Source organism: Phodopus roborovskii, unplaced genomic scaffold, assembly GCF_943737965.1.
Source record: "Phodopus roborovskii unplaced genomic scaffold, PHOROB, whole genome shotgun sequence".
NCBI classification, from domain to species: Eukaryota; Metazoa; Chordata; class Mammalia; order Rodentia; family Cricetidae; genus Phodopus; species Phodopus roborovskii.
The window spans coordinates 58,566,146-58,591,078 of NW_026126480.1; the positions used below are offsets into that span (position 1 = coordinate 58,566,146).

A 24,933-nucleotide genomic window follows, 5' to 3' on the forward strand; every position below is an offset into this window, starting at 1 on the left:
ATGAATTTGAGAGAAGAATGTAAGGGAGAGAACCCTGGAGGAGTGAGCAAGGAGGTAATGTGATAAAGATGTATTGTTGTCATGTATGATATTCTCAACCTTCATTCTCTTTTCTTCCTCGTCTTCCTTCTCCTCTTCTTTTTTCAATTCTTTCTCCTCTTTTATCTTCTGTCTTCCTTTCCTTCCTTCTATTCACCTTCTTTCTCCTCTTGCTTCTTCTTTTCTATCTTCTCTTCCTATCCCCCTTTCCTCTCCTTCCTCTTCCTTGTCTGATGGAAGATGTCATTCTGTAAATATATCTCTCATATTGGTTAATGAATAAAGCACTGTTGGCCAATAGGAAAGGAAGATAGGTGGGACTAGGAGACAAGGAAGATTCGGGAAGTAGTAGGGAGGAGATTCAACATGTAGAGACTCGAGGGAGAACAACTCTGGAGCCTCTGTCCGGTAAGATGAGACCACGTGAAAATACTTAGATTAATAGAAATGGGTTAATATTTAAGATAGAGCTAGCTGATAAGAAACACTAGTAACTGGCCAACAGCTTTATATCTAATACAGCATCTCTGTGTGTTATTTGGGGCTGGCACGGCTCTGGGACCAGGCTGGTGGGAAAACCCGCTTGTAACACTTGTCTGTAGAGGAATAGCCACCCTAATTCTTTAATTTGAAATGTCCTCCCCACCTTTCAAGCCCCCCCCAGATAATAATCTCCTGTTTGGAGTTTTCATAAAATATTATCATCTTTACACCAGAAAGAGCATTCTCTATTCTGTCATGCTCCATTTTTCGTATGACTCTAATACATGAAGTAGCAATTTCTTAATTGCTTGTTAACTGCCAGGGGGAGAAGTGATAAGAAAATGGGGGCAAGACCAGGCTACAGAAATCCACAAGGGGGAGCTAATGAAACTCCAGACTGATAGCTGGGAAACCAGCATTGGACCTACTCAGACCCCCTGAACATGGGTCTCAGTTAGAAGGCCTGGGCAGTCTAAGTGATCTCTGACAGTGGAACCAGGATGTATCCCTGATGCATGAAAGTACTTAGGGAACTTATTCTCCAAGGAGGGATACTCCCTTAACCTAGAGGCCTTAGTCTCTACTCCAAATGACTTGACAGATTTTGTTGATTCCCCCTGGAAGTCATCACCCTCCCTGTGGAGTGGGGGAAGGGAATGGGATGGGAGCGGGTCAGGGGCATGGGAGGGAGGGAGAGGGACCTGGGATCAATATGTAAAATAAGAAATAATAATAATAATAATAATAATAATAATAATAATAATAATAATAATAACTGCCATGAGATGCCTCATCAGTCTCTTACATCCCAGGGTTTAATACTTCCTTTGGGCACAGTAGATATCCAGAAATGAGCTAAGCACTGAAATTGTAGAATCAAGTAACCTTAATTGACAGCCATGAAGAACAACCAGTGTAATGCCTTGAATGATAGGAGAAAACAAACAATCCATTGTTTTCTGGTAAACACCAGTGTTTTCTGGTAAAAACACCAGTGTTCCTTAGCATTGCTTGCATTGCTGAGGAAACTTCTCTGATGCCACTTTCACATTAGAAGAGCAGGCAAACTGCATGCAGAGTAGCTTTCTGGGAAATGTTCCTCAACATGGAAAAGCAGTTTGCTTTGCAATGTATTAACATCGATATTAACATCGACTCAAATAATGAGAAGAAAGAAACAGGGGAACGAGAGGGGAAAAAAGGCAGCAGAGACATACAGGGCAGAAAGGAACTTTAATGAGGACAGGAAAAGCCATGTGACAGTAAAGGCACCAAACCGGTGACCTTTCGATCCTTGCTTTGTGGAGGTAGAAGCTAGCTTGAGAAGAATGCAGGGTGTGGTGCAATGTGCTTTTCACTCACAGGGACAGAAATCAGTTTTCCTCTGATTTACAGATTGCGATTCAAATTTCCTAGCCTGTACTCTATAGGTTACAAGCAGGTTCTGTGGTCTACTGCAGATGATCTGCGGTGGAGGGTTGATAGCTTTCCATATTGGCTAGCTAGCAGATCTTCCTTGTGATAATCTCTTGCGATACATAGGAAAAGCTTTCCCCTCTGGGACCTAGAAAATATGTGTGTAGACATTCCTTAAATATCAAGGGGATAACTTTTAACCTTTTGTGAGTTTCCTCTTGCACAAAATGCATGTGTTGTGCAGCAGCCTTGTTATGTAGAAATATCATTGGCACATACATCAGGGGTCAGCAGCCGGGGAAGTTGTTCATGTCTCCAGCTTTCAGAATCTGCTGTTCATGACTTCAGAGACACTTTCTAAACTTTCCTCTTGTCTTCTTCCCTGGAAAAGAAAAAGCAGCCACTTACAGATGACATCCAGTGTTTCAAATCATGTGAGTAACAGAGAATTAAAATAGCAGTAGAGAACACAGGCCACACTGGTACTTATAGAATACAATCCAGAGTGCCATCTGTTCTCTTTCTGTCTCATTCTCAATCCAATCTACCTTCTTTTAATGTTGCTAAATCATAACTTTTGACATACTTTCTGATTTTTTTTAATGTGTGTGTTTGTTTACCACTTGCATGCCTGGTGCCTGAGGAGACCAGAAGAGGGCATTAGATCCCTGGAACCGGTGTTACAGACAGTTGTGAGCTGCCATGTGGGTGCTAGCAATTGAACCTGGGACGTCTGGAAAAGCAGTCAGTGTTGTTAATGAAATCACCATTCCTTGTGAATTTATTGTTATCCAATAAATTCTTACATTGTGGACAGATACAAGTGTATTTATCTATATTTCTGATATAGCATGCTTACACTTAAATCCCAGGATTCAACTTCCTCTTTTATAAATTCTGTTTTTGTCTGATCATCTTATTTCATGAATCATTGCTGTCACCTATTATATATCTGTCCTTCAGCTTTTGAAGTCTTTCCTTTCTTCACCTTTGTTCTCAGCTTCCACCAAGAGTACAGGTCCTGAATGTTCTTTCCAAGTTATGTGTTGTCTTAGGGTTTCTACTGTTATGAAGGAACACCATGGCTATGACACCCCTTATAAAGGAAAACATTCAATTGGTGCTGACTTGGTTTAGTTTATTATCATCACAGGCAGACATGGTGCTGGAGAAAGAGCAAAGAGTTCTATATATGGATCAGCAGGCAACAGGAAAAGAGAGTACTACTGGGCCTGGCTTGTGCATCTGAAATTTCAAAGCCCACCCTCAGTGACATACTTCTTTTAATAAGACCACACCTGCTTCAACAAGGCCACCTCTGCTCCAGGAAAGCTACACCTAATAGTGTCATTCCTTATGAGCCTATGTGGGGCATTTTCAGCCAAGCCACCACACATGTAATTATTTTTGTTCCCTGTTTTTCTGTTGTTTTTTGAAACTTGACATCTTAAATAATTGTTAGGTACTTTAGATAAATGTTAGATAATTTAGTTCAGTGGTTCTCAACCTTACTAATGCTGTGACCTTTTAATACACTTCCTCATGTTGTGGTGACCCCCAACCATAAAATAATTTTTGTTGTTACTTCATAATTGTAATTTTGCTACTGTTATGAATCATAATGGAAATGTCTGTGTTTTCTCATGGTCTTGATTGTAGGCAATCAAGGGTCAAGATCCACAGGTTGAGAAGCACTGATTTAAATAGTTTTGTCGTTTCCTGGGAATGGTGGATACTGCTTTCTTTCTAGAGAATTGTTAATAGTAACTACGTGGAGTCCATTTGCTTTGGGGCTTGCCTCTCTGATCTGTCTACACATTTTCAGTGCTTTTTCATTCCTAGTTCTTTTAAGGCTATTTTCTAGTCGACTCCTTAGGGCTAGCACAATTGCTCAGCTGGTCATTATAGGCAGAGGTGATACTAAAAACATTTCATTGTGTTCTGAATTACAATCCTCAAAACTTGTACATCAGAATCCCAGCCACTGGCATATTGGAATGTGAAAATATTTGGAGATAAGGTCTTTAAAGGGGCAATGGCTGGGCTGTTGTCCAATGTGACTGGGGTATGCAGAAGAGATCAGGACACAGACTCATCCAAGGGTTGGCCAGGTGAACACATTGAAAGCCAACTAGAGGGGGAGGGGATTTAGAGGACACTAGTCCCAAACACTTTGACCTTGACTTTTGGCCTACAATTGTGAGAAAATGAATTTTCTTGTTTGGTAAAGTTCTTCGAAATTGAGTTTAAGGGCTGGAGGAATGCGGGTGCAATGGTTAATCCTAATTTTCAATGCTGGAATTTAGAATAGTCTAGGTGTTTTCAGAGAGGGTTAGCTGAGGGAAGACCTGCCCTGAAATGTGGGTGGTACCATTCTGTGGGCTGAGATCCTGGATCCTATAAAAGGAAGCAAGCCAGCCACCTGAGCATCATCATTCACCTTTCTCTGCTTCTTATTTTGGATACAATGTGTGTTTTGTAGCTTTGTGTGTATGTGTGTGCTTAATTAGGATGTGTGGATATGATAAGAACAACGTTAAGGGAAGAATCACCATCGCTATATATATATATATATATATATATATATATATATATATATATTTGTTTTTGATTTTTAAATTTACAGTTTCATATGTTACTCTTGTCATTTTGCTTTATATCCATATTTTATGGCAAAAGAAAACAAAAGGTAAAGGAAGCATCACACATTACTTTGCTACTAGTTCCAGACAGTTGTAGAATGCTACTTATCTCCTTAGGTTTGCTTACTCGAAATCAAAAAACCTCTGAATTGCCAGAGGAAACACTTACCAAATGTGAACAGCTGCAGATTGAGTATGTGAGGGATATCCCAAATTCCAGGGGGTAAGAGAACAGCAAGATACGGGACACTTCTCTCCCTAGCTTCTGTAACCAGGAAATAGGGGGAGATGATGTGTTATTATCTTTAGTGTGTGCCCCCTCCCCAAGACTAGCCTAGAGTAAGTGTCAAAGAGAAGGAAGAACATCGCAGCTGGTGAACTTCTTCCTGTTTGATTTTCCTGGGCATTTCTAGCTATTTGCTTTCAGTTTCGGATGTCATATTTTCATTCTTTCCAACTCATTGTCTGTGGCTTCTGCTTTTCATCACCATCACTCAGCTTTTCTGTCACACTTCTTGCAACTTCTTAGTCTCATGAATGTATTTACTATCTAAACTATTCAGTTAATCTGGTTTTATCATGATGATGATGATGATGATGATGATGACGTGTGTGTGTGTGTGTGTGTGTGTTTATCTATGGGTACATGCATGCCATGGTGTACATCTGGAGGTCAGAGGACAACTTCCAGGAATTAGTTTCTCTCCTTCCACTATGGGTTCCAGGATTGAATTTAGGTCATCATTAAGTGAGGAAAGCCTCACTTAAAAAAATTATTATTAGTTTTTGTGCCCCATTTTCTTGTGTGTGTTGTGTACGTATGCATTTTGAAAACACGCATAGGTGTGTTTGTGGAAGCCTCTCTCAGCTTGTTAGGAATCATCCTTGATTGTTTTTCTACCTTATAAAAGGAGTCAGGTCCTCTCAGTAAAACTCAAAGTCTCTGATGTGGCTGGTCTTGCTAGTCAGTTTATTCTGGGGATTACCTCACTCTGTCTTCCCAGGCTGGAATTACAGATGGGCTGCTAGGCCCATCTGGCACTTATGTGGGTTCCAGGGATCTGAACTCATATGTATACTTGCACAACAAGCACTTTAACCACCAAGTTATCTTCCCATCTCCCAGTCCCAGCCCCTGGTTGTCCCCCAGAGGTTGTAAGTAAGGCTCTGTTACTGCACATTTAGTACCTGTTAGGACACACATTAGGATTCGAGTTATTAAGTAAGTTGGGCTAACCAGAAAGCCTCCTTGTTGTAGACTGGCTTTCGTAGCACCAAAATGTGCTACGAAAAATGAATTTTTTGTCTAGCTGTGATAACTATGGATAACAATGGTGAAGACACAGCAAGATATCCTTAAGGGTGCAATAGTGGCACATAATGTTGGCACCAACAGCTCTCTAATTGGCCTTAAAGCCTACTCAAGACAATGGAAATCATGCCTGGTACCTGAAACCTAGTCAACTTGTTCAGGGATAGTGAGATTATGGATCTTACAAGAGAAACTACTACCATCACTTTACTAGACTAGCATAATTCAACTACATTCTAAAACTTATTTTTATGCCCACTATTAAGTGTAGCTACAACTCTTCATCAAAAAAGTTTATCTTTATAGTAAATGGGGACCATCACAGGAAACCACAACTGGACATAATGCAGAGATCAATGAATCATGGGAAGTTTAGCCTCAGTGAATACACCTACAAAACAAGTTCTGCACCTAAGACTGAGGAAGAGGGACTAGAAAGATAGTAAGAGCCAGAGGATCAGGAAGTCTGGTAATAAACTGTGTCTCCCAAAAATGGCTCCCTAAATAATACCTGAACACTATCTATGCCAATAGATGTGCTAATACAGAAGAAATCTCACAGGTTTCCACCCCTAGACAAAGAACTACAGACAGCTAATGATGATGATGATGATGACAATGAGAGAGAGAGAGAGAGAATTAGCTTCTTTCAGAGATAAGGTCCTTAATTGGTTATCCATTTCAAAGTGGCCAGCCATGAAATCATATACACACAAATAACAAGAAATAAATACATCAGGCTGTATTTATATATTCGTGCATCTCTTTTTCTATATGTAACGGTGATAATCAAAGAAAAAGAGATTATCAATTTGAGAGTGAGTCGGGGTTGGGGGGAGAAAGGGGAAGAGAGAAATGATCAAATTCTATTTTAATTAAAATATATTTTAAAAGATTTATTATATATATATATATATATATATATATGTGTGTGTGTGTGTGTGTGTGTGTGTGTGTGTGTGTGTGTGTGTGTGTATGCAAGCATGTGTTCAGATGCCCTCTGAGGCCAAAAGAGGGCCTTGGATTCCTTGGAGCTGAAGGGAAGCTCATAATATCCTGGTTGTGAGTCACACAACAAAGATGCTGGAAACCAAACTAGAGGTACTCTTAACCACTGAGCCTTCTCTCTAACCCCAATAAATCCTTTTGCCTCTTGAGACAGGGTTTCATGTATCCCAAGCTGGCCTGGAACTTTCTGTGGACTTCAGGATGACCTGGAACTCTTGATCTTGCTGCCTTGCTTACTTGAGTGCTTTGGGAACAGGCAGGCACCAACATGCTACTTTAAGCATGAGAGTTTTCTTTGACAGCAGTAATATTTGTGATTCTGATTTTATTTTTATGGCAAGGGTTGACTTTACTGACTTCAATTGGGAGAGCATTGCTGTTTGTCCTAGTCAGAGAGCTTTCCTAGGCGTCCAGCAGCTAGCTCCATCAGCTTGGTCAGGTCAGACACTCTCATCCTTCCTCATCACTGCACTCTCTTCAAGATCTGAGTTTCCCTGTACAGGAGGCTTCCTGTGATCTGGCTTTGCCCACTGCAATCTTCAACTATGCTGTTTCTCCCAGCTTGCCTGCACTGTCAGACATAGTTCCCAGAAAGCTTACCTCTTATCTACTCCAACATGGCTTTTAGGATCTAGGTTATGTGACTTTGTTTGGGACACCTTCTAAGTCACCTAATATTATCGTCATCCATTTCATAGTGAGCTGGCCACATAGCAGTGTAATATTTATGATGAATGTGCATCAAACACAGAGTACATCAGGGGCTTGGGCATTGTTTAGCTCTTTGGCAGTGGTATTAATGTCTTCATTTCTGGTTTAATGAGGAAGCCAAGCCTTGGAAGAGAGCTATGATTCACTCAGGGAATGCTCCCATGAACTACATATCAGTGACTTCAATGCAGACAGCTTATTTCAGAGCTCTTGATCTTACTTACTAGAAAATTTGAGTAAGCAACGAAACCAAAACTGTATTTTTTTCACAAAATTACCTCAATCTGAGACCATTTAAACTGATCATGGGAGGTACTATGTTAGGAAATGTTCCTCATTGCTTTGAGTGGATCCTACTCTGAGAATTTCTCAGTTATGTTTGCATATTTGAGGGATGGAGAAGTCCATCACATTCAGATTTACACATTACATGACTGAGCTTTGTTCTAGCTCTTGTCTTCTCTCTGTGGTATTCTGCTTGTGACTTCACAGCTTCCTCCAACAACAGACTAAGCCACTCTGTGCCTGCATATGTGGACCATGATGGATGTCCTGGGATGATGTCAGAGTAGTTCAGCAGGTAGCAAGGTACCCAGGAGCAAAGTTTGCTCCATGCCAATATATTCTCAAAACATCATTATCATTCTGCAATTCAAAATGAATTCAAATAATTGAATTTGCATATCCCTAACATTTGAGAATTGATTTCCTAAATGAGGAAATCTGGGGTATAATGACCATGTGCCTATGCTCCAGAACATATTATTTCAGGATCTGGGGGAATCTGCAGAGCTTGAATTGCAGTCTGTTTTGCATAGATGGAATTTTTCATGTTATCTCAGGGAGCTGTGGGCACTGTTTCCCCTATTAATCAAAAAGAATCAGTCTCTGTTTAAAAATATGACCAGAAGTGCTTTGGAGGGTAAATAATTAGCTACTTGGATGCCTAGAAAGAAAGTGTAGAGGGATTTAGAGACTCTGCACAAATGAACTGGGACATTACGCAAAATTAGTTTTGTTAGACTCTAATTTATCTAATTTAATATAATTATGAGGAAAGCAAACTGTAGCCAGTTAGGAGCAAGAATTTGGGACTCTGTGCAAAGGCATGGTAACTCTGTGACAGATGTAATAACAACCAGGTACAACTGAACTTGGCATTGCCTTTTTTTTTTCTTTTTCTTTTAAACATAATGATTTGGCCTATGGCAAGGTGGATTAGATCCAGGCTGGAAAACTGAGCAGAGATATAGGAGAAGGGTGGGATCTGGGCAGGTGCTATCCAGCTTCCCAAGGGACAAGGTGTCAGAGAACTGATAAGACATGGACCACATGGCAATGTATAGAAATAGGTTAAATTAAATTTAAGAGCTAGTTAGTAATAAGTCTGAGCAATAGGCCAAATAATTTGTAATTAATATTAAGCCTCTGAGGGGTTATTTTAAAACTGAGACTGGGGGTGCTGGAGAGATAGTTTCATGGTCAAGAGCTCTGGCTGCTCTTACATGGGTTTATGGGTTTAATTCCCGGCACCCACATGGTGACCACAGGATTCAACATCTTCTTCTGGCCTCTGTGGATGCTTCACAAATATGTGGTTGGAATAACCATGCACAGAATATAGAAACTTAAGGGGAAAAAAAAAAACAAAAACAAAATAGGGACCGGGTTGGGCAGAGAAACCTTGATTTGTAAGTACCTCCCCATACCAAAGAGAATAGAACATAGGGGTAAAGGCTCCATGCAGGCACTGGTTTAACCTCTCTACTTTCAATGAGCAGTGTATATGTTGTCCTCAGCAATGGAAATCCTCCTGGCAGTCTTCAAAGAGCAGCCCTTTGTCCTAGCATCAGCCTGGATTGTTTAGGGATCTCCACGGGACTGCCGTGGCTAACAACTCAACCACTTCCACCACTAGAAGCCTTGCCTGGCTACAAAAAGATGGCCAGTTCAGACTCCATGTCCTCCATTACTAGGGTCCTCACTAGGGTACCTTCTTAGATTCCAGGAAGTTTCCATGGCACTATGTTTCCACCCCCAAGTGCCTCCCATCAGTTCTAGCTGTCTTTCCCTACACTGTCTCCTTCTACCCCTATCTTCCTTCTCCCAGTCTACCCACAAAATCTATTCTCCTTCCCAGGGAGATCTATGAATCCTAACTAGAGCTCTCCTCTTAACCTAACCTCTCTGGATCTGTGGATTATAGTTTGGTTATCATTTACTTAATAGCTAAGTTCTACTTATAAGTCTTATTTGTCTTACTGGGTCTGGGTTACCTCACTCAGAATGATTTTTTTTTCTAGTCTAATCCTTTTGCCTGAAAATTTATTTCATGATTCTATTTTTTTTAACAGCTGAGTAATACTCTATTGTGTAAATGTACCACATTTTTTCTTCTTTTTATCCCTTCTTCAATCGAGGGACTTCTAGGTTGTTTCCAGTTTCTGGCTATTATAGATAAAGCTACCATGGACATAGTTGTGGTAAGGTGGAACATCCTTTGTGTATATGCCTGTCTTAGTTAGGGTTCCTATTGCTGTGAAGAGACACCATGACCACAGCAGGAAAATTTTATAAAGAAAATACATATAATGGGGTGGCTTATATTTTCAGAGGTTTAGTCCATTATTAACATGGTGGTATGCAGGCAGTCATAGTGCTGGAGAAGTAGCCTTGTGGCCTACATCTTGACTTGCAGGCAACAGGAAGTGGCTTATCTCATTGGGTGTTTATTGAAAGACCCCAAAGCCTGCCTCCACAGAGACACACTTCCTCCAAGAAATCCACACCTCCTAATAGTTCCACTCCCTTTAGGGGCCATTTTCATTCAAAACAATACAATACCCAAGAGTGGTATAGCTGGGTCTTGAGGTAGATGGATTCCTAGTTTTCTGAGGAACTGCCATATTGATTTCCAAAGTGGCTGTACAAGTTTGCACTTCTACCAGCAGTGGAGGAGTTTTCCCCTTACTCCACATCCTTACCAGCATGAACTGTCACTTGTGTTATTGATCTTGGCCATTCTGACAGGTGGAATCTCAAAGTAGTTTTGATTTACATTTCCCTGATGGTTGTATATTTCTTTAAGTGATTCTCAACTATTTGAGATTCTTCTTTTGAGATTTCTCTATTTAGATCTGTACCCCATTTTAAAATTGGATTGGTTTGGTTTGTTAATGTCTAGTTTCTTGAGTTCTTATCTATTCTGGATATTAGCTTTCTATTGAATGTGGAGTTGATGAAAATCTTTTCCCATGCTGTAGGTGCTGTTTTGTCTATTGTCAATGTCCTGTGGTACAGAAGCATTTCAGTTTCATGAGGTCCTATTTATTAATTGTTGATCTTAGTGCCTGCACTATCATTGTTCTGTTTAGAAAGTTGTTTCCTGTGCCAATGTGTTCAAGTTTATCCCCTATTTTCTACTAGATTCAGTGTATCTTCTTTTTAAATAAATTTTATTTCAATTAGAAACAATCTTATTTTACATATCAATCCCAGTTCCCTCTCCCTCCCATCCTCCCACACCCTCTTTAACCCCCCCAACTCCACCCCAATAGTTCCTGAACATAACACCAATAGCACAGACACTCAGATCAACAATTAAAAAAAAATGGTACCTCCGAAACTGAGAAGCTTCTGTAAAGCAAAGGACACACTCAACAAGACAAAATGGCAGTCCACAGACTGGGAAAAGATCTTCACCAACCCCACATCTGCCAGAGGGCTGATTTCTAAAATATACAAAGAACTCAAGAAACTAGTCAACAAAACACCAAATAATTCAATTAAAAAGTGGGGTACAGAACTAAATAGAGAATTGTCAATAGAGGAATCTAAAATGGCTGAAAGACACTTAAGAAATTGGTCAATATCCTTAGCTATCAGGGAAATGCAAATCAAAACAACTCTGAGATACCATCTTACCCCTGTCAGAATGGCTAAAATGAAAAACATCAACAACAATTTATGCTGGACAGGATGTGGAAAAAGCAGAATGCTCCTCCATTGCTGGTAGGAGTGCAAACTTGTACAGCCACTTTGGAAATCAGTATGACAGTTCCTCTGGAAAATGGGAACCAGTCTACCTCAAGATCAAGCAATTCTACTCTTAGGCATATACCCAAAGGATGCACATTCATACCACAAGGACATCTGTTCAACTATGTTCATGGCAGCATTATTTGTAAAAGCTAGTGTATCTGGTTTTATATTGAGGTCTTTAATATTTTTGGATGTGAATTTTGTGCAGGATGATAAATATGTATCTATTTGTACTCTTCTACATGTAGACATCTAGCTACACCAGCACCATTTATTAAAGATGCTTTCTTTTTCCATTGTGTATTTCTGGTTTCTTTATTTAAAAAAAAAGCATAGATGTTGATTGGTGGATTTACATATGTATCTTCAATTCAATTACATTGATCAATGGTGTTGTTTTTATAACAATACCAAGTGGTTTTTATTATTATATCTCTGTTTTACAACTTGAAATCAGGGATGGTGATACCTCTGGAAGTTCTTTTATTGTTTAGGATTGTTTTAGCTATCTTTGATTTTTTTTTCTATATGAAGTTGAGAATGGTCCTTTCAAGGTCTGTTTTGGGATTTTTAAGGGAATTGTGTTGAATCTGTAGAATAATTTGGGTAGGATGACTATTTTTACTATGTTAATACCACTGGTCTATGAGCATGGGAGGTTTTTCTATTTTCTGATGATTCTTAATTCCAAGCCAACGCAACTCAAGAAAATCTATTTTATTTTTATCAACAAGGCTATTCACATGTATTATAGTATGATGTGTTGCACTTCTATTTAATTGAGTCCCTGGTACAAAGAAATAAGTCTGACACTGACTTACATTTAGCAGTGATGAGCTAAAGCAAAATCTACATAAGATGAAAAGGCAGGCTGTCCTATGTGAAGTCAGAAACAACTAGGTATTCATGGTTTGAACACATTAGAGCAACAGCACAGCTCTCTTCCTGGTTTGGTGAATGGATTAGTGGTCCAGGAATGTACTCTTTTTGCATTAAGATGTCATCTATGGAGAGACTGGGGGATGTCTCAGTAAAGTGCTTGCCTTTAAGGCACAAGAAATTGAGATCAATTTCCAGAACTTGAGAAACAGGTGGGGGCATGGGGAGGGGAGAATGAGGGTGCTCATTCTGTACTGGGAAGACAGAGACTGGATGGGGCTTGTGGTTCACTAGCCAGCTAGCCTAGCTTACTTGGGGAATTTGGGGCTAATGACACTACCACAAAATCAAAGATGGACAGTGCCTGAGAAAAGATACATGAGGTTATTCTTTGGCTTTCACATATGTAGACACAACACACACACACACACACACACACACACACACACACACACACACACACTCCTCAGGGACCATCTTAGAGGAGGAGACAAAGAGCTTGTTGAGACCCATAGACCACAGAGGACCATCATGAAATAATGTCTGTGTCTTCTGGACAAGCCAGGGCTTCTGGACTCAGAAACTCACAGAACCTGTGTTTTCCTGCACAAGATGCACACAAAGTCAAACCAATCAACATTCTAGAGGCTGGGAGAGGCTGGGGAGAGGTAGCGTAGGAGTCTCCATCCCTGACTGAGGGACCATTGACAGTTGATAGTTTCTGGGCAAGGAAAATCAGTTTTCTTTAGGGTATAGCCCTAGGAAGATCAATCACACTCCAGTGGATGGCCTCACATCTGTGAATATAAGGGCAGTGCAAAATAGACATCTGATTATTGAAATAAATATACAAAAGAAATGAAATTAAGATAGGGAAATGAGGTTATATCTGAATGGAGTTGGGGGGGAGTAGGTAGTGAATATGATCAAACTATATTGTATGAAACCCTCAAAGAATAAAATAGCACAAACATAAAACAAAGGCTGTTTCTATAAATTCAGTTACTTACTGCTTGCCCGTAATTCCTGTATGACACGGAACGGAAGTGAGCCAACTCCACTATTGTCAGGCTGGCTGCAATGATCGTGATAATCATACAGAGTATGTTCAGGGACAGGGCGCAGATAAGCTGAAAAGGACACATGGAGTCACTTACAAATACCCAGAAGTACTTTGGAATTTTTTGGATGTTTCTGTTGTTGCTTTGTTTTATTAGGAAACAATTGAGTAAAATTCCCTTATCGTTTGCTAAGCTCTCAAAGTGTGTTTATGCTTGCCATTTCCTGGTTTATATGAAATCTAATTAGTGTAGAGGAAACACGAATCCATTATTAGACACTTGTCAAGTTTTGAATTCCATCAATGTTCAAAATCTTTGTATTTTAGAATCTTATGATTCAGATGGAAGAAAGATCAAGATGTTTGAAATATTTACAAGAAATAAAGAAAACTTATGGGAAAAGAGAGTCAATAAGTTTGCACCCTGGGTTTTTAGGTTTTTTTTTTTTTTTTTTTTTTTTTTTTTACTTTATTTTATGTGTATGGGTATCTTGTCTGGATGCGTGTCAGTGTATCACATACATCAGTGCTATGTCAGACAGAAGAGAATGTCAGATCCCTTTAGACTTGAGTTACAATGGCTCTGAGCCACTATGTTTGTGCTGGGGATTGAACCTGATTCCTCTGTAAGAGCAGCAAGTGCTCTTAACTCCCAAGCCATCCATCCATTCTCAGATTTCTTGGTGTGTAAACATTTAAGATTAGATTAATTGATTCCTAATTACATTAATTACTTGATACCTGTCTTTCAGGTATAAAATTCTGATTTTTTTTATTTCTAAAAATGTTCTGCCTACACTATGGTAAGTTATTTTTTTTCTTAGAAAATTCCCTACTTTGATACAAGGTACAACCCTTTCCCCAAAGTGAGTAGGCCAGGAAATGAAGATTAAAGCACAGTAATGTTCACAGAGAAGAAAGAGTTTAAATCCTATAATCAATTTTTTAGTTACAGTATTCATACAATCTTAAGGATAGAACATCCAAACAAAATTATTATTTAAATTTAGAAGTTAACAATCAAATGTAAATGTATCTGTAATTAGGTAATATGATCTCTGGTTTTTAACTTATTTTCCTCACTTATTTTATAGGGATGGTAAATAACTTTATTGTTTAGAGGCTATTTTTTTCTTTATTTTAAAGTATGTGTGTGTGTGTGTGTGTGTGTGTGTGTGTGTGTGTGCAAGCCTGTGAGTGCAGCTGCCTTCAGATGCCTGCAGAGGGAGTCAGATCTCTTGGAGTTGGAGTTATTGGAAACTGTGAGTCAACATGGGCGCCGAGAACTAAACTCAAGTCTTTTGTAAGAGTAATAAGTGCCCTTAATTGCTTAGCCATCTCTCCAGCCCCAACACTACCTTTTCATTGAAACCTCTTTTCTGTTTTGTGAAAGTTCATACTAGACACATCCCAAACATTTCAACTTACCATATATCTACTTTGATATTTTGATGCTTTTACTGTGAAGGCTCCTGAAATGATAAACTAGACACAAAACATATATTGGTAAATACTCATTGATAATGCTCAGCAATTTAAGCATACTTTAAAACAACTATCTTTAAGAACAAGATTTTCAGAATACTAAAAGTAACATAGAGAGAAGTTTTAGTAGAAGGGTTTGGGATGAGCTTCCATTATGAGATAATCATGTTTTCAAAAGGTGACAGGTATTGAAAGTAACAGGAGTGTTACAACAGGTGTAAGCATGGGACAGTGGACAGGATTTAGGCAATGGTCTCCTAAGACTTTCTGAAGCAGGGACCAAGTTTGGTTATATGTTACCTCTTACGTAATCTGTTTAGGTGTTACTCCAACTTATTTTGTTCCTTGTGAGATATGAACTGTAATGACTGTGTATACATCCCGATGTGAAAAAAATGTTTCATAAATCCTTTAGACACCGTGACTGTAAAAAAACAGCCTCTTCCTTGTGAGGCGGTAGTCACCATTAAGGTTACAGAATGAATACCCAGGCTTTCACTTTATTTATCTATTTATATATGCATGCCATGTCTAGTGTATGTATGTAGTATGCATGTGGATGTGCTCCAGGACATACATCTAATCATACACATGTTTTCTTTTATTGTTCCCCACTTTATTGTCTTCAAACAGGGATTCTCAATGAACTGGGAGTTTTCTGTTTCAGCTAGGCTGGCTGACCACTGAGTACTTGGAATTTGGCTGTTGCTGTTACTGGTATGTCCAGCCATGCCTGACTTTTTATGTACTAGGGATTTGAACTTTGATTTTTCACAACTGCTTGCAGAGCAAGTATTCTTCTTCTTTTTTTAATCAAGACACTGTTTCTTTTTATTTTCTGATGCACTTTGTAGCAACAATGACATATATTTATTATTAAAACCCATGTGAATCATCTTTTTTTTTAATTTTACATATCGATCCCAGTTCCCTCTCCCTCTCTCCTTTCTTCCCGCCCTCCCTCCATCCCTCTTTCCCTCTCATGCACCCTGACCACCCTCCCCTCCCATCTCCCCCAACTCCACATGTAGGGTGATGTCCTCCAGGAGGGGTCATCTACATCTGTCAAGTCATTTGGTACAGTAGGGATTAGGACTTCTCTCCTGTCTCTAGGTTAAGGGAGTATCTCTCAATGGGGGATGAGCCCCCAAAGTCCTTTTGTACACAAGGAATACATCTTGGCTCCACTGTCTGAGGTCCCTTAGATTGCTCAGGCCTTCTAGATGAGACCCAGGTTCAAGGGGGTCTGAGTCAGTCCCATGCTGGATTCCCAGATATCAGTCTGGGGTTCCCATTAGCTCCTCCTTGTTCAGGTCAGCTGTCTCTATGCATTTCTGCAGCCTGGTCTTGTCCTTCCTCTCTGCATCTGGATTCTAGTTTGGCTCAGTATTTAGTTGTGGGTGTTTGCTTCTGTTTCCATCAGCTACTAGATGAGGGCTCCATGATAGTGGATAAGTTAGTCATTGATCTCATTATCAGGAAAGGGCATTTATGGTAGCCTTTCCACTGTTGCTCAAATTGTTAGTTGGGGCCAGTCATGTAGGTCTCCGGATATTTCTCTAGGTTCAGTTTTCTCTTCAAACCTACAATGGCTCCCTCTTTTATGGTCTCTCTCTCTCTCTCTCTCTCTCTCTCTCTCTGTCTCTCTCTCTCTCTCTCTCTCTCTTCTCTTGTCTATTCCTCACCTTACTCAATCTTCCTAGTCCCATGTGCTTTCCTCTCCTCCCCTTCTCTTTCTCCTAGTTCCCTCTCCACTCACTGCCCTCCACAATGTGCTCTGGAGATCTTGTCCCTTTCCTCTTCTGTGAGGGACTTTATATGAATCTCTTAGAATTCTCCTTGTATCCTAGTTCTTCTGGCGGTGTGAATTATAGGCTGGTGATCCTTTGCTCTTTGTCTAAAATCCATATATAAGTGAGTACATACAAAGTATTCTTATTCACTGGGTCATCTTTCCAGCTACCTTGTCTTTTATAAAAGTTATTTTAAAAGATATTTCATTATTTCATTTCAATATTTCTATTTTCCAAAAAGTACATGTGTTATTTGAAAGGAGGCTACACAACTTCCCAGAAACAGTCTGTCTGTTTTAAATTTTACTTATTTTTATTTATATGTATGTATGTGTGTGCTTGCAGTTCCTGCAGAGGTCAGGAGTAGGTATCAGATCTCTTAGAACACAAGTTACAAGAAGTTGTGAATCCCCTGGTATGGGTTCTGGGAACCATACCTTGGTCCTCTGCAAAAGCAGCAAGGGCTCTAAATCACTCAGCCATCTCTGAAGCTTTTGTATTTTTCTTATTTTGGTGATTTTAGCAAAGGTTAATTTTTTGGGAAGTAGTAGCCATGTCTTAGAAATCATATTAAAAGCTTTTCATACAACACATTTTATCATTGTCTTTCCTCTCCCCAAGTTCTTTATACAACTTGATATGTTCTTTTTTTCTCAAAACAAGCAAGCAAGCAAGCAAATATACAAACAGAAACACTACTTCAAAACAAAAGGACAAACAAAATGAAACAAAATAAAACACCATACTAAAAGCAACACAGTAAAAGCACAGAAAACATGGTACTGGGCATGGAACTCAGGTTCTCATGCTTGAGCAGTAAGCACTTCTGACTGAGCTGCCTCTCTAGGCACAGAGAACACAAATCATTTCTCTGAGTTTTGTCTGAAAATTCTGCTTTGTTATCTTATCTTTTATTTTCTTCTTTCTTCCACATTCTTTTCTTCCACATTCTTTTTTCCTCATTAATGAGCCAAATGCACCTTTTCTTATTGATGAGGCATTGGATTGCTTATCAGCATGGCTTATTTAGATTTTTGTCCTTGGACACCGAGTCAGCATATGGATAAAGGCAAATGTCTTCAAGGTCACTCAACATCTTCTGCAACAGCCAGTGGACCATCTTTGTTCCAGTACAAGGACAGTGGGGTTTTGTTGTTGTTGTTCTATTGTCTATTTCTACCACTCCTTCCCCCCCCTCAAGATTTAAGACAAGTGTTTCAGATGTTCTCATCCACAATCACCGATTGACTGCTTTGTCATTCATCCCTTTCTAGATGATTTTAATTATTTGAACTCCTGATGAAATATAGTTATGACCCTGTTGCATTCCTGCATCCATTCAGATGAGCACCTCTTGAATAAAGATTTATCTCACAATGCAGTTATGTTCCTAAACCTTGAGTCCTTAATGCTGTACAAATATCAATTTACTTTTCCATAAACCACATGTTCCCCCACTTTTCTCAGATGGCCACTTCCACACTCTCCTCTCTTCTAATGGCTGGTCCACATGCCTGCCCCCACTTTCAGCTCATCTTTTTCTTTCTGTTACATTAAGCTACTTGAAGCTTTTGTAGGAAATTGTCTACAAGCTTCCAAAATCAGGTCAGAATCTGATCTGTTCTTTTTTTTTTTTTTTTTTTTTGTCATTTAAAGGTTTATTTTAGCTCAGCGTTTGAGATGGAATTCAGCTCATTAGGGTGTGAAGGCATGCTAGCATACCATTCAGCAAGATGTGAAGGGATGGTAACAGCATATCAGGGTGTGAAGCGATGGTACCTTGATTCATCTGATATGTCATTCTTTCTTTGTTCCCTCTTGTCACTTTGCTTTAGCACTATTTACATGAATGGCTATAATTCTTTGAAAATTATGTGCATTATAGGAGGCTTAGCAGCATCCTTGGCTTTTGTCAAGGTTGTAAAAATCCAGAGCATCTTCAGATACTATGACATGGTTTCTAAGGGGGTAAAATTAACACTAATTGAGAACCATCACTGAAGAACATGACCATAGTTATTTGTTCACTAAAATTCATTATTTCTTGTCAACATAAATACATAATTGCAATATTCCTCTTATTATCTCATAACATTTATTTATTTTTATTCCAGTTCCATCCCCATGCCAGTAAAAGACAATAGAAAAAAGGACATGAGGTTGAAAGGGAATGTGTTGGGGTTCCAAGAGGAGCTGGAGGAAGGGAGTCAGGTAGAAATGAACAAATTGCATTGTACACAAGTATAGAATTACCAAAAAGAAAATTAAAAAAATATATAAATCTCCCTGGCTCTTATTCTATTTCCCTAAACTAAATCCAACTAGGATTTCATGTCATTTTATTGAAACTACTAGTCAGTTATGTTTATGACTGGATACCATATTCAAAAGCCCAGTAGACAGTTTTCAAACTTTATCATAATAACACACCAACAAAAGATGATAGAACTGATTTTTTTTATGTCTTGTGATATATTCTTCCCTTGACTTCTAGGGATCCCCCATACTCTGAGTTTCTCTTCTGCCCAATGACTATTTAGAAACCACATCAGAATGTGGGTAATGGAAAAATCTAAAACTAACCATGATAATGGACATGGTGGTTAAGAGTCTTTGTCTTTGACATAGCTAGGGATATAGTCCACATTGTTGTTGTCATTTGCTCTTGTGTCCACATTTCTTTTATAGTAATTGTAAATTAAAGATGCTCAATGTAGATTTGTTGAAAGAAGGAACTGGATTTTGAATAATTCAGTAAATGTCATTGAGTTATATGATTCTCCTTGAAAACCTTATTTAGAAACTAACCCCTACCATCTACAAGTAAATGTAATTTACTGAATTAATGAAGTCAACACAAATGTATTCTACTCACAGCAAGTCCCCATAAAGCAGTTCCCATTTTGTAAGTTAAAGGTTCATAAGTCCCAAATACTCCTTTAATTTGTCCCATATACAATAGCAATAGGAAATACCACATGAGTACATGATAAATGCCAATCATTATCTGGACAACCTGTGAGAAGAGAGAGCTGTTAGAACCAAAATGTAATGGAAAATACAGTTTCAATAAACTTTTAACATCTTTGTAAAAGATGGAAGCAAGCTAATCATGCATTGGCTATAGAGTTCTTACTGGTTGTAGCAGACATAGGATCTGTCCAGGAAGAACAAGCAAGGCTTACGAAGAACTCTGGTGGTACATGAGGTACAAACTAAAGTTTTCTTATTGAAAAATTGATTATTAATTCAGAACTTATCACTAGGTTCTAGGAAGTCTCACTTATACCACCCCATTCACCAACCAACCAACCAACTATCCCATTAACCAACCAACCAACCAACCAACCAACCAACCAACCAACCAACCAACCGACCAACCAACCAACCAACCAGACTGCAAAGGATGGCAGCATATACATGAATCAAACGAATCAAGGAGAGCAGATTAAGATATTTTGTTCTATTCTCAGAGTGGTCTGTCACCACAGAGCTAAGAACTCCCATGCAACAGCTTGAATAGCTGGTCTGCATAGTCTGAAAACTCAGAGGAAAACCTGTGGAACAGTTTTCTCCCACTATTTATGAAAGTGTGATTTTCCTAACTTCTTGGTGTTTGTTAATAGAACTAGGTAAGTTTTAATCCCTCGGGATTGCAACTGAATGGGAGTGTGTGTTCACCCTACTGTACAAATGTGAGTGCAGTGGAGAAAAGAGATCAATGATAATCTCTTTTAAACTAACAAACACATACACATTTTTAAATTTGATAATTATTCTTATAACTGGATTCCCTCGGATGTGGGAATTCAGTGGATGTACTCATATCTCAGCACATACTTGTTCATGAAGGGCTGGAAGACCAGGCAAAAGCTACAGAAGATAATCAGCATGACTTTCAAAAAGCTTGTGCCTCTTAGTCATTCAAATACACCTCTTTCTAGATACAAGATCACCCTTTAAAAAACTGACATAGTTTAAAACACTGAATTTAGTCTTACTGCTGTGATTTGAGTGTGAAGTGCCTTCCATAGAATCACATGTTGAATGATTGGTCCCTGGCTGATGGTGCTGTTTGGGAAGAGGTCATTTGGTCTTTAAGAGGTAGAGTCTCACTGGAGAAAGTTAGTTATTAGAGGTGGGCACTGAGGAATTGTAGCCCATTCCCACTTGCTGTTCACTCTCTGATTCTTGAATGCATATGCAATGTGAACTACCAAGTCCAAAGCCTCCTCTTTCTAACATCACACCTCCCCTGCCTTCTGCCATTTCCTCCCTACTATGATAGACTGCATCCTTCAGGAATGATCTGCCGAAACAAACCCCTTTGCATTTAATTACTTTGGGGGAACTTGATCTCAGTAATGAGAAAGTATGACACTCACCCCTAAGACAACAATATTTGATGAAGATATTTTTGAATTTCCACATCCCATACTTTCAGAATTTCCTCTGTTTGATTTTGTTTCTAACTTTCGGTGATACCTTTATTACCAGACTTCTACAAAAGAATACAAAACACATACACTTTTTCTCAGAGAAAACTCATACATCTGGTTCTTAGTGATTGACAACAATCTTCCTAAACTTAGAGGTCAGAGGTTTTTTTTCTTTCTATACTATTACCTCTCACAGCCCTTAGTGCACATCTACGTGTTCTGAATAACAACCTCCAGAATGAAAAAGTTTCTTTCTATGATGAGGAAATACTGATATTTTGCACATGTTATCCTTTATTACTTAGTAGCAGTTCTAGACAATAAAGAATAAAGGTCAACTATAGAATAGTATTGGAAAAAATTCAGTGAAGCTTCAATGATTCATTTATATTCACAGTCAACTTATGCTAGTCGTATTTTGTATTTTCTTCTTTCAAAATTTACTTGAGAATTTCATAATTTGTATCTCACCTTTTCCCTTCAACTCCCCTTGTGCCTCCTGACAGTTTTGAAAAAATGATGCTGTGAATTCAAATCTAATGACTTGGTTATTTTAATGAACCTTTGGTTTCTAAAATTTATTTTCTCAATGTTTATTAATGCAACAGCACAGAAACCATGTGACTGAAACAAGTTGTATGATTTCAGACACTGTCTCCAAGAAGCAATCAAGAGTTCAGACTTAAAGGCAGCCAAGCTTAATTTCTCTACCATGACTACATCCACAGAACTTTAGAACTTGTGTAGGGGAATAATGAAACGTCAATAATGCTGTTAATTGACACTTTCAGAAAAAATTAATTTTGTGTGTATGGATAGGTTTATTCACTGTTGTAGCATCCCAGTGGAAGCAGAATGTGGTAAGCTGGGAAGTAAAATAATCAGTGTCTCTGTAATTCTCGATGAGGCCCATAGTAAAGTCATCCAAATGAAGAGCTCATAAAAATACTAATCAGCAAAAGTATATGTGCATGTTCTTTAAAGATGCCCAGGTCAGTTGTGGGAAGACAAAAAGTACATTCATGGAATAACTGGTCAGAATTCTTTTTTAAAAGCAAAACTAGATTTGGCTGCTCTACAAGCCAATTAAGGATCCCAATTCTGTAAAAATGTATAATGGATCATTTATTTATTTTATTTTCTCTTAATCCCAACACCAACCTAGAATAAGGTTAAAAAAAACAAGTCCCTTAGTTGTTATTCCTAGCCCAATTGCCACACGCTACAACTAGCACAGATATTCTGGAACAATTAGAGAGAGATCATGTCTATCATTTATCCTTAGCATGTTCAGCAGAGATAAAACCAATTATTGTTTTCACATAAAGCTAAAATAATTGAATAATTGTTTAAAGTAATTAGGGTTTAATTTTGGGCAGTTTCATTCATGTGTATAATGAATTTTAGTCTTTCTCACCCCCCCATTATTCTGTCTTATCTCTCCACATTCTTCTGCCAAAACTCTTTCTTGAAAGCAACAAGTCCCATTATGGCTTTCCTGTCTTTTTAGGTGTCTGATCTGCTGAGTTAAATAGGGTTGCCTTGATGGACATGCCTGGAAGGTTATTTCCTTGATTCTGTGTTACACCACTGAAGAGAATGATACCCTTTCCCTCAGATGTCATTAACTGTCAGTAGTTCCTCAGTGTCGGGTGCAGCCTCTTGAGCCCTTCCTCCCTCTCATGATGAAAAAGTTGATGGCTCCATACTTATGTAGGTGATCACATCTGTAGTGTGTTTGTGAGTGCATCAACCGTGTTATGCCTGGAGAAAGATGTTGCACAGCCCTACCCTCAACTTCTGATTTTTAATCTTACTTTTTTATCCATGATGTTCCTTGAGCCTTGGTGTGTGAGTGTTCGAGTGTGTGTGTGTGCGTGTATGTGTGTGTAAACATAAAAAAATTTACTTTAAAAATTGTGTGTTATTGTGTGTTTGTATGCCCATGGAAGAGGGCATTGGATCCCCTGGAGCTGGAGTTAAATTGAGTTTCCTGGCATAGTGCTGGGAATTGAACTCTGGTTCTCTGCGAAAGCAGCAAGACCCAACCACTGGCCCATCTCACCAGCCTCAAAAATGATTTTTTAAAAAAAAAAATAAAAATAAAGAGTATCAAGTCTAGAATCTTCAGAGGACACACCACTTCCTTCATGAACAGCTTCCTGCCCACCTTCTCTACCTAACATGGCCGTTCCAATTTCAAAGTCTAGCAACTTTGGCATTAACCTTTTCTGGAAAGCCTGTTGGTATACAAATTAGCTAATACCCAGTTTATTGTCTTAATATTTTGCCCATAATTCCTGTGATGGTATGTTCTAACCTTTGATCTTCAAGATCAGTTCAAATGCCTTTGGAGTCTTCAGAAACCAAGAAATTTATTTCCATATTTTTTATGACCAGTCCTTCTTAATTTCCTGGCCATATACATCCATGTGCCCTTTTTCTTTTCCCAGTTTTCCGATTGATATTTTAATGAATATTTTACTCAAGGTGATTGGTGGGTAATCTTGATGTTATAATGATATTAAGTATTTTACTTTCTACCTCACTTCATGGTACACCCATATACCGGGACTCAGTGCTAGATGAAATCTAGAACGAATGGGTGAGAATGAATAGTTATTGGGAGCTAATTGTAATGCTGAGGCAGGATAATTGCTCAGTCCAGGTATTCAAGAACAATCTGGGCAACATAGAGAGGTCCCACATCTCAAGGCCTAAGTAGCAATAAAGTAAAGTGTTTTTTTTTTAAAGGTTGAAATGAGAGGTCATAAAAGACGGAGAACGGAGATGTGTTCACCCTCTTCTTTCCCTCCTCATCCCCTTTTCTCCACACTCCGTGTCCATTTTGACAGGTAGCAAAAGTAAAGCGGCACGCCATTACCTCACATTTCACTTGTCTCAAGTCCCAAGGATCCAGTTCACCCTATTAGGCACAGGCACAGGCTGAGACAGATCACGGTGGATGGTGCTCTCAGCACTAGACCTGGCTGCAAAGCCATCAGAGGCAGCAGTGCAGAGTCTAGCACTCAGCTGGTTTTCAAGCTCCTCAGGCTGCCTGGGTTGTCAAGGGCAACAGCCCTCCCTCAGGGCGGAGGGATGAGAACAAATGCGCAGACTCACTGGAGCCTGCAGTCCATGCGGTGGGCCAACCCCTTAACCACCTTCTGGAGTCTTCAGTAATGGCTTTCCTGGGCAAGGATGGATCCAAGACAGCCTCTTCATGGGTACTTCTCCCGATACAGAACGGATGCAGAGACCTGCTCCATCACCACACACTTCAGAAGGTTTCAACTAGTAAAAAAGCAAGTATCTGAGTTAATAGTTAATTCCCACTCCATCTTTCTCCAATTATAAATGGCTCAAGAAATTAATGAAGAGACTGTTTAGGAAATGGCCAAAGGGACTTTTTTGACCAAACCGCTGGAGAGGTCTTACTTTGCATGCGGTAGTTCAGTGTTTGTGAAGAGAAATGAATGTAAAGAAGTGTAGATCACTGTGAAAAGATAAAGAAGAGTCAGATCTAGGAGGACAGATGAGAAGACTGGGAGGGAGAACCGTATTCTCTGAGCACTGAGAACTTCCTGAGGGGTTAAAGACCCTGGGCAGTGGACACTCCTTCAAC

General features: G+C 39.1%; 1 protein-coding gene across 1 annotated transcript; it reads right to left on the bottom strand.

Moving 5' to 3' along the window:
* Positions 1-2,196: 2,196 nt before the first annotated feature.
* Positions 2,197-24,392, bottom strand: Ms4a13 (membrane spanning 4-domains A13). The gene is made up of 7 exons (XM_051193978.1): positions 24,193-24,392; positions 21,255-21,370; positions 19,745-19,885; positions 15,020-15,076; positions 13,542-13,661; positions 4,750-4,845; positions 2,197-2,320 (listed from the first exon to the last, which is right to left on the bottom strand). The coding sequence occupies exons 2-7, from the start codon at positions 21,303-21,305 to the stop codon at positions 2,261-2,263; spliced, it is 525 nt and encodes a 174-aa protein (XP_051049935.1). The 5' UTR covers positions 21,306-21,370; positions 24,193-24,392; the 3' UTR covers positions 2,197-2,260.
* Between the last annotated feature and the right edge of the window lie 541 nt (positions 24,393-24,933).

Coding starts and splice junctions, on each gene's coding strand:
- Ms4a13 (XM_051193978.1), bottom strand. CDS start 21,305: ATGGGATGTGGAAATTCAAAAATATCTTCATCAAATATTGTTGTCTTA. Junction 19,886..21,254: donor CAAATATTGTTGTCTTAGGG/GTGAGTGTCATA, acceptor CTCTTCTCACAG/GTTGTCCAGATAATGATTGG. Junction 13,662..15,019: donor AATATCAAAGTAGATATATG/GTAAGTTGAAAT, acceptor TGTCCTTTTCAG/CTTATCTGCGCCCTGTCCCT.